This window comes from Vipera berus (assembly GCF_964194415.1).
Source record: "Vipera berus genome assembly, chromosome: 7".
NCBI lineage: Eukaryota > Metazoa > Chordata > Lepidosauria > Squamata > Viperidae > Vipera > Vipera berus.
The window spans coordinates 78,319,091-78,334,129 of record NC_138209.1 but is presented as its reverse complement, the minus strand read 5'-3'; the positions used below and the strand labels follow the sequence as shown (position 1 = coordinate 78,334,129).

Below are 15,039 nucleotides of genomic sequence, written 5' to 3'. Positions count from 1 at the left end.
GAATAGAATAGAATAGAATAGAATAGAATATGGAAAGAATAGAATAGAATAGAATAAGAATAGAATAGAATAGAATAGAATAGAATAGAATAGAATAGAATAGAATAGAATAGAATAGAATAGAATAGAATAGGAATAGAATAGAATAGAATGGAATAGAATAGAATAGAATAGAATAGAATAGAATAGAATAGAATAGAATAGAATAGAATAGAATAGAATAGAATAGAATAGAAGAATAGAATAGAATAGAATAGAATAGAATAGAATAGAATAGAATAGAATAGAATAGAATAGAAGAATAGAATAGAATAGAATAGAATAAGAATAGAATAGAATAGAATGGAATAGAATAGAAATAGGAATGGAATGGAATAAGAATAGAATAGAATAAGAATAGAAAATATGGAGTGGAATAGAATAGAATATGGAAAGAATAGAATAGAATAAGAATAGAATAGAATAGAATAGAATAGAATAGAATAGAATAGAATAGAATAGAATAGAATAGAATAGAATAGAATAGAATAGAATAGAATAGAATAGAATATGGAAAGAATAGAATAGAATAAGAATAGAATAGAATAGAATAGAATAGAATAGAATAGAATAGAATAGAATAGAATATGGAAAGAATAGAATAGAATAGAATAAGAATAGAATAGAATAGAATAAGAATAGAATAGAATAGAATAGAATAGAATAGAATAGAATAGAATAGAATAGAATAGAATATTATAGAATAGAATAGAATAGAATAGAATAGAATAGAAAATATGGAGTGGAATAGAATAGAATAGAATAGAATAGAATAGAATAGAATAGAATAGAATAGAATAGAATAGAATAGAATAGAATAGAATAGAATAGAATAGAATAGAATAGAATAATGGAATAGAATAGAATATTCTCCAAAGCGCCCGAAGGCAGGAGAAGAAGCAACAGATGGAAACTAATTAAGGAGAGAAGCAACCTAGAACTAAGGAGAAATTTCCTGACAGTAAGGACGATTAACCAGTGGAACTACTTGACTCCAGAAGTTGTAGGTGGTCCAACACTGGAGGGTTTTAAGAAGAGATTGTCTGAAATGGTAGAGGGCTTTCTGCCTAAGCAGGGGGATGGACTAGAAGACCTCCAAGGTCCCTTCCACCTCTGTTATTTAAGACAAAGGATTAAGTAGAACACAATGTGCTCCATAAACCTGGTATCTCTTCTCTCTCCGTTTTCCAGATTTTCCGTTTCCGTTTTCTTGGGTAACTGGCTATCTGGCTATGCTCGTTGGAGCTGGCATGACCTTCATTGTTCAAAGCAGTTCAGTGTTCACATCTGCTATTACTCCACTTGTTGGTAAGAGGGTTTTTATGTATGTATGTAACACAGCGGGCCTTTCTGTCATTATATTTTGTGCGTGTGCATTTAAACAAAGTAGAATCTGTCGATGTTTCATTCGCTGGATTGATTTGAAACAGGGTAGCTGCTGCGTTGTATACCACAGTACAGACCGTCCTCATCTTACAACAGCTCATTTAGTAACCGTTCAAAGTTACAACGCCCTGTAGAAAAAGGAACAATCAATTTTCACAGTTACGGCCGTCGCAGTCTCCCCACGGTCACGTGATTTACAGGCGGCTGCTTGACCACTGACTCACATTTATGATCATTCTGCTGACCGTAGGCAGAATCAGCCTGCAGTGCTGCATTCTAACCACTGCGCCACCACGGCTACTGTCTCCCGCCAATTTGCTTTGACTGTTAGTAGCTCAGATTTTTGTAGAGAGCTTAATCTTGCCGTAAACCTTTATATCAGTTTGAACTGCCTGGATTTCTGGATTTCCCCACACTTGAGAGCAAGGAGCCAGTATGGTGGACTCTGGGAAAGCCACTTGCTCAAAACAAATTGATGCAGTTGTAATTATATATAATTACAGTGAAATGACGCAACTCCTCCTGTTTTCTTCCCGTCAGGAATTGGGGTTATAAGTATAGAACGGGCCTACCCCCTCACCTTGGGATCAAATATCGGGACCACGACAACAGCTATTTTAGCTGCAATGGCCAGTCCTGGAAATCGACTGAAATATTCTTTACAGGTGAGCACTTTTTGATATCTGAAAGCTTCTTTTGTTGAAAGAACATACAATTCAACTAAAATTACTCCCATCTCTCTTGGGTTTTTACGTTGTCTTCACCACGAACTTTTCCTTTTAGGTCCAAAAACGGGCATCCTTAGTTTGTTACTTCAAACCAAGGATTTAAACCTGGTTCCCTGTGCTGCTTCAGAAAAGAAGCAGAAACTCTGGGTGGCTATTTTTAGCTACCAAGCCCCAAATGCAGCTTGTAGTAACTGGGATTAAGTGGATCTGGGGCTAGGATCAGAAGAGAGGAAAAAGCAGAACACTGCAACTTGACTGCAGTGGCTTGCGGTGTTTTGTAATACCTACCCTTAGTTGTAGTTGTTATTAAGAGCTGGCGTCATGTGTTTATTGAAGAGAAGGACGAGGGGTGACATGATAGCAGCCTGCCAGTATCTCAGGGGCTGCCCCAAAGAGGAGGGAGTCAAGCTGTTCTCCAAAGCTCATGAGGGCAGGACAAGAAGCAACGGATGGAAACTCATCAAGGAGAGAAGCAACCTGGAACTATGGAGAAACTTCCTGACAGTTAGGAACAATTAACCAGTGGAACAACCTGCCTCCAGAAGTTGTGGGTGCTCCAACACTAGTTTTTAAGAAGAGATTTTTGTCTAAAGTCTCCCTCTATAAAGCTACTATCTGTTGGCTTCTTGCCCCATCCCATAGACACTGTGGAGAACATATCCACCTCCTCTTTCCTGTGAAGCCCTTCAAAGTCGGAAAGGTAGCCATCATCCCTCCCGCTAGCCATCTCTTCTTTGACAGATGACCGTTTTTCAGTTTTGGTTCAGATGGAAGCCAACCTCGACCATTTTCTCCTGAATTCGGATTTGGTTTCAAAGCCCAGAAGCACTCGTGTATCGAATGCAGAGGGCAAAATGTACCCTAATCCGATTCGTGAAGTTCAACTCACAAAACCTATCACGGTCAGATCAAGAACATTGTAGAGACGAGAGCTTAAAGCTCTTTCCCCGTGTTTACGTGGCACAACCATCCAGCTAGCGAATTCAACACTGAGGAAGCTTGAAAAGCTTTGAAGTGCCCTAAAAGATAAATTTTACTGAATACACATCCCGGCATTGAAGAAGAAAAATCAACCCTGGCTTTTCCACGTGAAAATCTGGTTAGTTAACAGTAGCTTTCCATAACCCCCCACTCACCCACCAAGTGTTCACGTTGCCCAATGATGCCTCTTTAGCTTATTATGGGAACGCTCCACTTCTCCATCAGACATCTGCTTTTGTGACCTTGGCTCTCGTGGTCCACGGACAACTTCTTTAAAAACTCTCCTTTCTTTCCCCCCCGCCCCCTGTTTCTGTGGCAAGCCAAGTAGCGAGAGAAGTTAGTGTTGTGACTCAGGGCCAGCCTGTGGGTCCGACAGCCGGGTCCGATGTATCGGAGGACTCAGATGTGGGGGAGGAGGGAAACGAACCGGCTGATGATGATTTGGAGGCTTTGCAGAGTCCTCAGCCGGGGACCTCTTCTCAGCTGTGTGAGCCCGAGAGTGCGGAGGATGATGACCCACAGCTGGCCCTGTTCAAGGACGCCCGACGTAGGAGGCAGACGAGCAGGGACAAACAAAGAAAGACTATGGGACTCCTCGGGAGGAGGCACAGGGAGACCACGCCCTGAGCTCTCTATAAAAGAAGTGTTTGGGGAGGGGCTGGTTGCTGAAAGCAACTTTTTCGCTTGAGAAGACAAGCTCTTGTGTTTTTGTTAACTGCGTAATTAAATCTTGGCAGAAGCCTTTTAGCCTTGGACGCTTTCCAGACTCTTCTCTTAATTAGGGGTTGCGAGAAGAGGGCTGGTTCAGAACAGTTAGCAAGCATCTTAGAAATTCAGCCTTGACACTTGCCATCTTTCCCAAAGCGTTCATTTTAACTGGGGGGAAAAGGGGGGCTTTATAACATGCTGGCTCTTGATACGTATGTAGTCTAAGCATACACTGCTTATTATTCTGCGATGGAAATTACCATGTGAGCCGATCAACCATCGGGTTTTACTGGTTTTTAACAGCCATGTGAGCTGTTTAAAGATTTTTTGTTTTTTTTCTGGCATGGCTCCTAATTCCTTTGAACTGGGAGTTGTGTAGCAGGGAACCGGGATGTTTATACAACCTGGGAGGTCTCAATAAGCCAGATAATAGGAGAGGTTTCGGTGTCAGAAAATTAAACAAGGGATAATTGTAGGCTATGCCCGTGTGGTGCTTTGTCTTGGTGTTCCTCTGATGTCTCCTTTGAACTGTGTTTGTTTCCAGATTGCCCTGTGCCATTTCTTTTTCAATATCTCTGGGATTATCCTCTGGTACCCGATACCTTTTATGCGCATCCCCATCCGCTTGTCAAAGGCCTTGGGGAACATCACCGCCAAGTACCGATGGTTTGCCATTTTTTACCTCCTCTCCTGCTTCTTCTTGATCCCGTTGGCCGTGTTTGGCCTTTCGGTGGCCGGTTGGCCCTACCTGGTGGCTGTGGCCATCCCCATCTTTGCGGCCTTGATCTTCGTGCTCACCGTCCACCTTCTGCAGAAGAAGAAGCCACACCTGCTCCCCGAGAAGCTTCGGAATTGGGACTTCCTTCCTCGCTGGATGCACTCCTTGCGGCCCTGGGATGAAGCCATAACCGCCGTGGGCGTCGCCTGTGGCAGATATTGCTGCTGCTGTTGCAAACATTGTCAGAACAAGGGTGACCCAAGCGAAGAAGCCAAGCACCCAAAAGCGATGGAAGTTCACGAGAATCCCGTATCGCTGGCCGATGAAGAGAACTGCCTTTCCAAGGCCACAAAAGCAGAGCAAGCGGACCTGAGCACCACTGCCTTGTAGCAGAAAGGGGGAAGCTGAGACTGGAGGACCAAGGACAGAATGCTGGGGATCTGCGTGGAGGGAAAACAGGGAACGTGGGCCAGTGACTTGCGCTCAGTGAGACGACTGAACCAGTGATGGGTAACAGTGGTTGTCAGGACCCCTTAAGTCATGTCTAAATCACAAGATGCCCGTTCAAAACATCAGTAAGGCCTTACCTCACCTCTGCTCAATCCAGGGAACAAGTGAAGTCCTCTACTTGTCTCCAGGCTAAGGAAGGCCTGTGGGCAGGTACACCACTTGTTTCTTAGAGATCTGTGGGCAAACACTGCCCATCACTGCTAAAAACTCTCTCATTTGTAGTCCTGTAGTAGTCCAACGCACTCCATGTTCTTCATCATTATCAGACCCACAAGTAGGACATCTAGCCATGTGTTATATCATGTCACGTATCAATCGGGTCAGGTTTTCAGCAAGAGCTTTAAAACCGCGTTTCCCTCGATCCAATGTTTTCGAGAGTTCAGGCACATGCCATTGTTAACAAAAAATGTAATATAGTGTGTTCCGTCCCCATCTCCTCAACCAAACGAATTTTCTAAAAGCTTCCAGACGTGCTGGTTGAGGTGTGTGTTCAAGGAATTATCTATCTATCTATCTATATATTTTAGTACTGTAGGTTCTGTGGTTTGTGCAATTTATGAACTTTCTAGAGCACTTGTCTTTTACGGACCTAAATTATTTGAAGGCTGAATTTAGAGAACAATTGTTGAAGAATTTAGCTGCTGTATCTCTGTATGATATGCAGGAACGCCATTTCTGGTGTGCAGACACAGGATAGAGAGAAACAAGAGGGTACACGGGGGAAGCAATTCACAAGTTTTCTCCTCCTGGCTAGATTAAATTATGGAGAGAGAAAAAAGTTTTTTAAGGAAGTGAATTGCCCTAAAAATGTTACCTCATGTTCCAGAAGCATTAACTCATGAGATGTCCCAAAACCGGGTGAGATAAACCCTATTGCAATTACATGCAACCTTTTTACCTCTGTTGTCGGGTGTCTGATTGTGTGTGCACTGCTCTCTAAATGGATCTAGGACAGCTTGCCACATCCAGCTACCATGGCACAACTCGCCATGGGACAAGAGTAATATGGAAGAAACAGTGGAATAGAATCATTAAAGAAAGGATGCCAAAGGAGGGACAAAATTTGAATGGCAAAAATTATTTTTTTAATAATTAAAATTGAATTGAATCCCAAGGCAAGTTGGCCATGGTGACTTGGCCACGGTGAGTTGTCCTATTCCACTGTAAACAATAGTTTGTTGACAAGCCACAGTATACAAACCAGCCTTCAGATCAAAGAAGGCAATTTGTAGATAAGGTTTGCCCCGTATTTGGAGGGAAACTCTTCTAACTAGGGGCTCTTTAGATCTTTGGAACAAATTTATGTAGACGAAGTTGCAGTTCATAAATTTTGCTGGCACGTGGGGGGAAAAAAACAACTCCTCAAGGTTTTCATTTCCAGCCTCTGAGAAGTCAACCAGGATGAAACCTGGTTACCAAGATTATTGTAAGCCCCTGCTGCTGAAAAGAAAATTAGCCTTTTGCTTCTTCAAGGTGAAATATTAGGTCACCGCTATCAAAAAAGGAGAATTAATTCATATCTTGAGATGTGCTGTGCTCTATTCCAGTTTAATGGCCCTTGCATTCTGCTGGGTACCTAAATCCAATTATTATCGTTCTGTTTATTGCCTTGCGGGCTGATATTCTGGCAGCTGATATGACGATCCATCACTTTTCCTCATGATGCCCTTTATTGCAAAACTTTATTCTACATTTCTTGGAAGGTACTATTATAAAGAATTTTATCTAGATGTAGATATAGAATTATATTTACTGGGTGATCCGGTTGAAATGGACAAACGTGAATCTCTCTTATCAGAATCCCTGAGACTTAAAAGGGCTGAGCGTAGAATGGATCGTGCTGTTTTTTTTAAAAAAAAAATGCAAAGAAATTATCTCTGATAGGGATTCAGGCTGGAAGTCCATATAATGACCTTAGTATAAGCTGGCTAAAAATATCAAGAAGAATACAAGGCAAATTCAGCTTTTTAAAAAAAAAACACCAAAAAACCAAAAATGGATAGTTTACAGTGGAGAAATTGAGTCTTCCATTTATTGCTCCTGATTATCAGTGAAATTTAAAAGTGCTTATATGTGCATTTCTTGGAAAGCAAAGGAAGAGATCATGTACTCCAGTCTCATGCAAGTTTACTCAAAAGTAAATCCCCTGACTTTTTAATGGAAAAGTAGTTTTGATGCATTTGTACTAGAAAGAGGCCTAGTATTTTATTTTTACAAATACTTGGATCTGCAGGGCTCCACGTGCTTTTAAGAAAGCTACAGATTTAATCAACTTAGCAAAGACAGAAAACATTTGTAGCTAGGGTGGAAGATGGTGGCAGTGGTTGGTTCCTCAAGTTTGCTGTTTAGCTTCCCAACCAACTAGGTGACATCCTTCTGTTTCAATTCTTCTCTGCTTTTATTGATCTCATGTGGTTAGTGGGTCATGTGACCGACTCTCCATGCCTTGTTACATGTGACCAGCTGGTGATGTTCATGTGAAGGTCACCAGGTGAGATCAATAAAAGGAGGGGAGGAGGAGGAGGAGGAGGAGAAGAAGAAGAAGAAGAAGAAGAAGAAGAAGAAGAAGAAGAAGAAGAAGAAGAAAAAGAAGAAGAAGAAGAATTTTTCTGAAACATTCAGAAGCTAAACAGCCAGCCTAAAATGAAACCATCACCAACATTTAATCAACTTTATGCAGAAATTGATTAATTACAATGCAATAGCACAGAAATGAAGTTTCTGTGCAATTAATAATAATTGGCACCTGGCAGAAACAGCAGGACACAGCCAAAATAAAGCACTTAATAAACCAGGGGTCCAGGGGGGGAGGGAGAGTCAGAAAAATCAAAATGGTGGCTGCAGCTATGCAATTAACCCGCCCGTTTTTGATGAGAACTTTACCCAATCTTTCTTCTCACGTTGTTTATGATAATGTTCTTATGTAGCTTGTTTGGGGGGGGGGGCAGAAAATGTTTTCACACTCAATCATTAATATTAGCAGGGGCGAGGGGGTTGTTCAGATTTGTGAAGCAGAATGCTACACCAATTCCGTAGACTTTCTGTCTTCTCAAAAACTTTGAGAAGAAGAACAGACAAATGCCTTTGCAATCCACCTCTGCTTTCTGCGTGATCGACTCTGATGCTGTAACTCAATCTACCTCTTGTTCCCTTCGGCGGAATCGTGGTTTAGAGGGAAAGTGGGAACTCTTTCCAAGCAAAAGGAAGTTGGATTTCCAAGGGCCAACATGGCGAGTGGTTAACGGTTAGGGCAGCTGAAGTCAACTGACGGGTTGAAGAACCAGCGGGCACGTTCACAAAAGTTGAGAAGTAGGGCTGATTTAATATTATTTTATGTAGAACCAGGCGGAAGCATAAGAAGGGAAGTAAACTGGACAAGATTGGGATTAGGAAAGAGAAAAGAATATACAACATACTTATGTTTATATGTGCAAATATTATTTTTCTCGCTGCTTTATGAATGCAATATTTAAGCCCCTCAGAGCTACTTAATCGGAGGGATGAATCAATTTATGGTCAAACTGCATTCAGTACAATGTCCCCTTAATTCGCCCATTTCATCCTGGATGGATAATGGTTTTGTTTTTCAGCCCCTATGTAGAGAAATATGCGTAGAAAGGATTGGACATAAACATAATCAAGAATGTGGTTTTTTTTGTCTTCATCACTTAAATCTGGTGATGAGAAACCAACTTTCCATTCCTAAGGGGGTAAGGAAGGCTGGCAAACTGAATCAGCAGCGAAAGAAAATATTTGTTTTGAACAGGGGAGGTGGGGCAAGGAAGCCACCAGTTTCGTAGAACATCACCTTTATGGTTGACATCCCACCAGGGTAGAGGGTCTTCAAAGTTGGAAGCGCTGCAACCTGCCAGTGGCACCTGCTTCATAGTGATGGAATTAATGTAATGGACTTTATATGGCTTCTGTTTCTCCAACCTGGTGCTCTTTCGTTAACGTGAAGTCTGCTTGCTGGGATATGAAGGTAACTGCAGTCAAAGACAACAGGGAAGTTCCAACTTGAGGGAGGCTACATTAAATTGTCCTGCCTTGCAATAAACAAAGTTATCTTCTATCCGGTTGAAAACTTGGGAGTCCTCCAGAGTCCCCTCTGAAAATATCGGATCATGGAACTGCATCTCTTTTTTTTAGCATTTCCCATTATTTATAATTTGTTATTTTTTTAGTGTACAGTTTTCCATGTATGTTCTCTAAGGAACAGCTTGTGAGATTTGAATTATGTATTGCGTACTTTACAACATTGTGGTGTTTATAAGGAATGTTGGGGGGGGGGAGGTGGAAAGTCTTCTGTAAAACAGCTGAGAAAAAGAATGAAGTGGGAATATTGTTTGCTTTAATAAGATTTGTTGAAACAAAGCAAAATGCCTCTCGCGTCATGCTTTAATTTCTGTTATGCGTTAAAATATGGAACTATTATTATTATTTTTTTACATCCTAGTGACTCCTTTTGGCTTTTTTTTTGTAACGAAAGTTCTTCCATAACTGTGGATAAAACAATGTAATGGATAAAACTACCAATGACCAAGAATGTAAAGTGGAATATTATAATTTGGCATTGTTTTTGTCTCATTGGAAAAGAATGACAGGATATTGAATGCGATGTTGAATGGAAAATTAAAAGATTTTAAAAAGACGACGAACGATGAAATTATATTTTTATTAAAACCCCTCAGTTGTGATAATGAAGTGCTATTTTATATCATTATGTGTCCATTTTATTTATAACCACACATTCATGTACATACTTTATCTTCTACTGCTTATGAATGCTACTCATCATTCATTCATTCATTCATTCATTCAATCAATCAATCAATCAATCAATCAATCAATCAATCAATCAATCAGCGGGCTTTCAACCCAGGGATGACTCCTGGACAACATTTGGGTCAACCTTTACTTTAACCTTGTCATACCAAAAATAACCACACCATCTAAATTTTAATCCATGACCTTCTAATTCAAGTAGCGTCTTATTCTGTAGGTTCACCGCATCTTTTAGCCAGACCAAGCAACAAGCATCAAACTATAGTTTCCAATCTGGTAAACCCAACCTTGCTCTTCCCTTAACATCTTGCAGTAGTTTATATCTACACAGTGGGGAAGATTGTCCATCTGATCTAACGGATTAGATTATGGAAGACTTGTCTATAATCCTATTCAGTGCTTTCTTTGTAAAAGAAAAAGGTGCCGGAACTCACACATGTCATACAACCCGCCTTGCCTACCCTACAAGGTTCCATCCAAAAAAGGTGCCGGAACTCCGTTCTGAGCGTTCTATGAGAAAAAAAGCCCTGTATCTATCTATCTATCTATCTATCTATCTATCTATCTATCTATCTATCTATCTCTATCTATCTATCTATCTATCTATCTATCTATCTATCTATCTATCTATCTATCTATCTATCCAGTGCTTTCTTTGTAAAAGAAAAAGGTGCCGGAACTCACACATGTCATACAACCCGCCTTGCCTACCCTACAAGGTTCCATCCCAAAAAGGTGCCGGAACTCCGTTCTGAGCATTCTATGAGAAAAAAAAAGCCCTGATCCTATTTAAGATGGATTATGGAGTGTGGGTAATATTATCTGGAAGTATCAAACATAATCAAAGCCCCTTGAATGTCAGCAGGAATGCTGCTTTACCACCAACGTGTCAAGTACTTAGGAGCCAAAATGTTTTATAGATGGCACTTGCCACCAGAAAGGTTATTAAAAATGTTTAAAAATATGTCAGATAATTGTTACTGGTACTTATTATCGTGTATGGTGGACATGTGTTAAAGCAAAGAGGTCCTGGAGCAAAATACATACTTGGCTAAAAAAGATGCTGGGAAAGCATGTAGATTTTAAACCTGAACTTTTTCTACTAGGTGTAACGCCAGAAAAGATCGATAAACAAAGTACATACTTTATTTTCAATGGGATAACAGTGGCAAGAATCATATTCACCCAATATTGGAAAAATGAAGAAATGCCACTGGAGGAAGAAATAATTAAAAAAAAATACTAGAATGTGCGGAAATGGATAGACTTACTGTGGGGTTGAAAGAAAAACAAGAAACAAAATACTTTCAAACTTGGGACTTATTTTATCAGTAGCTGGAGAAAAGAATAAAAGATTAGGAATTAAATTTGTATTAGTGAATGGTAAGCTCAGACAACACGTTTGTTGAATAAATACTACTCAATTCTATGAAAAAAAAATTAATAAAAACTTTACCAAAAAAAAATAATACTTAGGAGCCAAGGACTTGGCAACACAAGGAAACAATAGGCAATAGCCGGTCATCAACACCCCATTCAAGTACTAAAAAGCTACACACCACATTAAGTCAATGGGGGAAGCCAGATTCACTTAACAACCTTGTGTCAAGAATGAAACTTTGGCAGCTACGTTCCTCTTTGTTTCAACTTGCCAATAGAGTAAGGAATGGGAGGTGTTGCTTTAGAATGGACTAGATGGAGAAACGAAACCTCTAAAATTCTGCTGAAGACTGTGAAAGCCTGAAACCTTTTCAAGGACACCGCAGCAGGTGTGGAGAAGAAGCAGACGGTTCCCATAACAAAGTGAAATTGTTTACTCGAGAGGGTGGGGTTGAGCCCAAAATTGAGAGGTTTCGGGGTTTGGCTAGAGAAATTATTGTTTAATTCCATGAACTGGCATCTGGGAACCTCAGAGTTAGTTTTGCTCCAACATTACTATGCTGTGTATTCAGTAAACAGTAAGATTTTTTTTAAAATCCCATTTATATCCCGCCCTTCTCCGAAGACTCAGGGCAGCTTACAATCTAAAGCACAAATCAATGTGCTTAGCAATAGCCTTCATTCTATGTATATGCCTGCTTATTAGGGCTTTTGGGCCCCCTCAAGCGGCATTATTACAAAGTCAGCTTATTGCCCCCAACAATCTGGGTCCTCATTTTACCTACCTCGGAAGGATGGAAGGCTGAGTCAACCTTGAGCCTTTTGGGACTCGAACCTGCACTAATTGCAGGCAGCTGGTGTTACTTAAGGAGGCATTAGCCCACTGCTCCACCAAGGCTCTTCAAAACGGAATGGAGTTTTATTTTGATTCTTGAGCTGGAGGTTGACACCATTGTTACTAACTTAACAAATGCAATGATTCACTTAATAACCGTGGCAAGAAAAGTTGTAAAATGGGGCAAAACTTACTAACAAATTTCCCCCTTAAATTTTGGGCTCAGCTGGGGTCGTAAATTGAGGACTACCTGCATATTAATAAACTGCCCCCAGTGAAAGAAATATCTCTATCATGTTACGTCTAAAGAGCATGGCATCTAAAACCACACAGTCTCAAACTTTTAAATCCTTGTTTAAAGGCAACATCTGGAAGGCTCTTAATGCACCTCATTAACTTCTGCTACAGACCTTAGGAAGCTTGACGTTAAGATGTCACCCGTTCAACGGGAAAACACAATAGTGTAATCTAATTATTTGCATTAATACCCATGTGCACCTGAATTGATGGCCTGCTCAGAAGTAAACCTGGTTGAACTGCAAAATGATGTTGTCTCCAGTGTGTAGTTAAAGAGGTTCTCAGCTAAGGCCTTGTTTGGTTTCCAAACGTCTTTGCAAATCTATACTATAACACGGCAGAGACAGATAAGTAGCAATGCATGATAGGCATCAATAAGGTAAGTTAGCTCAACAACTGGACCTTCACCTCACAGCTGACCAGTTCCAGTTGTGATAGAGAAAAACCTGAGGGCACCTACTGCATTCTGGTGTCCTCCAGATGTTTGGCAATGCAACTTTTTCATTAGCTGGTTCTAAGCTGGCCTCCTTGGTTTGATGCTCTTCATGAGCCATCACGTCCTGATTAATGGACAACAAAGTTGCATTACCAATATCTGTTGGGTACCAGATTGGAATAGATGCCTGCAGGTTTTCTCTGGTCAGCTGTGAGTCGAAGGTCCAGTTGTTGAGCTAATGTACCTCATGGATGCCTATCATCCATTGCTACTTGTCTGCCTCTGCGGCGTTATAGTATAGATTCCCAAAGACATTTGGAAACTGAAGAAGGCCGTCGCGGAGAACTTCTTTAACCACACAAACCACTGGAGACAACCTCATTTTGCTCGTGAAGAACATCAAACGGAGGACGGAAGCCTAGAATCAGCTGACGAAAAGCTCTATATCTAAGCTTTATAAAAAAGCCTTTTCATCAACTGTCTAGAAGTCATGCTTAAAAAAAAACAAACCTTGAGTATTCATGCATTTATCTTCCTAGCTACATTTTATTACTCCTTTCCAATCAAGAAACTGTTGACACAGTGTTTTCCGTTGTCTAGTATCTACAATTTGACGTCATTACAGTTGTCACATTGGCCTTCCCTACCTAGGCACCTGGCTATTGTGGGAATTTCTGCAAATGAAATAAAGTCACACCGTTTCACAGGAGTGTAAATATGTCCTCCAGGGCCACCAGTTACATAACCATGTTTTGAATGTATATTCCTGGGGAAATAATACTGGATTGTAATATGGCAAGATGTAGTTTTGAAAGAGTAATAGAAACCATGTTAAAGCATAGTCAAGTTTCCTTGGCTGTTGTGACTGTGGGGTTCTTCTTTGATTCTTCTTTGGCTCTTTTATGACTCGTGGACTTCAACTCCCAGAATTCCTGAGGAGCAAGGCTGACTTAACAAGTGTCTCACTTAGCAACAGAAATGTTGGGCTCAATTGTGGCCATAAGTCAAGGACTACCTATATTTTAGGAGGGGTCCTTGGTGCTCTCCTGAGCTTGCTTGTTGTCTTGCAGATGCTCCATTATTCAAACTGGGTAACTTCATGAATGCCAGAAGGGAGGCGGATTTGCAAGGAGGAGGAGAATTGTGGCGTATTGGTGCTCTCTGAGCTTGCTTGTTTTCTTGCAGACGCTTTATGACCCAACTAGGTAACATCATCAGTGCTAGTAGGGAGTGGGGTTTGCAAGGAGGAGGAGGAGGAGGATTGTGGGATCCTTGGTGCTTTCTTTCTTGGTCATTTCATTACCCAAACTAGATAACATCATCAGTGCTAGCTAGTTACACTGATGGTGTTACCTAGTTTGGGTCATGAAATGTCTGCAAGAAAACAAGCAATCTCAGAGAGCACCAAGGACCCCACAGTCCTTTACTACTTCTTCTTCTTCTTCTTCTTTTCCTCCCTCCTCCTCCACCTCCTCCTCCTCCTCCTCCTCCTCCTCCTCCTCCTCCTCCTCCTCCTCATTTCCACAAACCCCAATTCCTTCTAGCCCTGATTACGTTGCCTAGATAGGGTCATGAAACATCTGCAAGAAAACAAGCAAGCTTGGAGAGCACCAAGGATAGGTCATTACAACCCCCAGCTACAAATATTCCCTTTTATTAATACCTATTTTTTACCTCTAACAAATGATCTAAAACATTTGGTGAAATGTTATTCGGGGACCTGAAACTGGAGTCCTCTCACAGGATAGACACAACGACAACTCTTCTTGCAATATGATGTCATAGCAAGTAAAGCTATGGAATCAACCTGGTTGGCTGATTTTTTTAAAAAAACTAAGTCATTTTGAACCCTTTTTGGGTTTCTACAATTATAGTAGCCCAGATAATCCCGACCTGCTGCTAGTTTGGGAAGTTGAAAAATCAAATTCCCAGAAAGCGATGACAAGGCAAATCTTTAGCCACCAACCTCAAGTTTCACTTTATCCTTGGGGATGGTTAACAATGATTTTTGCTCATAGGCGTTTCGACCTCAAGAATCAATATATTTTGGAAAAAATTGAGTATTTACTCATGTACTAGGCTGTATTGCTATTATCCTTCTCATCTTTTCATTTGTCTTCTTTTCTCATCTTCTCGTCTTTCTAACTATCTTATCCCATTGGTATCTTATGATTTATCACTTGTTTTTTGTCTCGTGTTAATGTTTGTAACTATGATTTATGATCTATGACCTATC

At 40.6% G+C, this 15,039-nt stretch overlaps 1 protein-coding gene across 1 annotated transcript in view; it reads left to right on the top strand.

Annotated features, from left to right (window-relative positions):
• SLC34A2 (solute carrier family 34 member 2) overlaps positions 1-6,132 on the top strand; it is a 65,321-nt gene extending 59,189 nt beyond the window's left edge. The window contains exons 12-14 of the mRNA XM_081332464.1: positions 1,231-1,347; positions 1,966-2,090; positions 4,387-6,132. Coding sequence (XP_081188590.1) covers positions 1,231-1,347; positions 1,966-2,090; positions 4,387-4,950 — 806 coding nt within the window. The 3' untranslated portion in view covers positions 4,951-6,132. The remainder of the gene's footprint in view (positions 1-1,230; positions 1,348-1,965; positions 2,091-4,386) is intronic.
• The last annotated feature ends 8,907 nt before the right edge of the window (positions 6,133-15,039 follow it).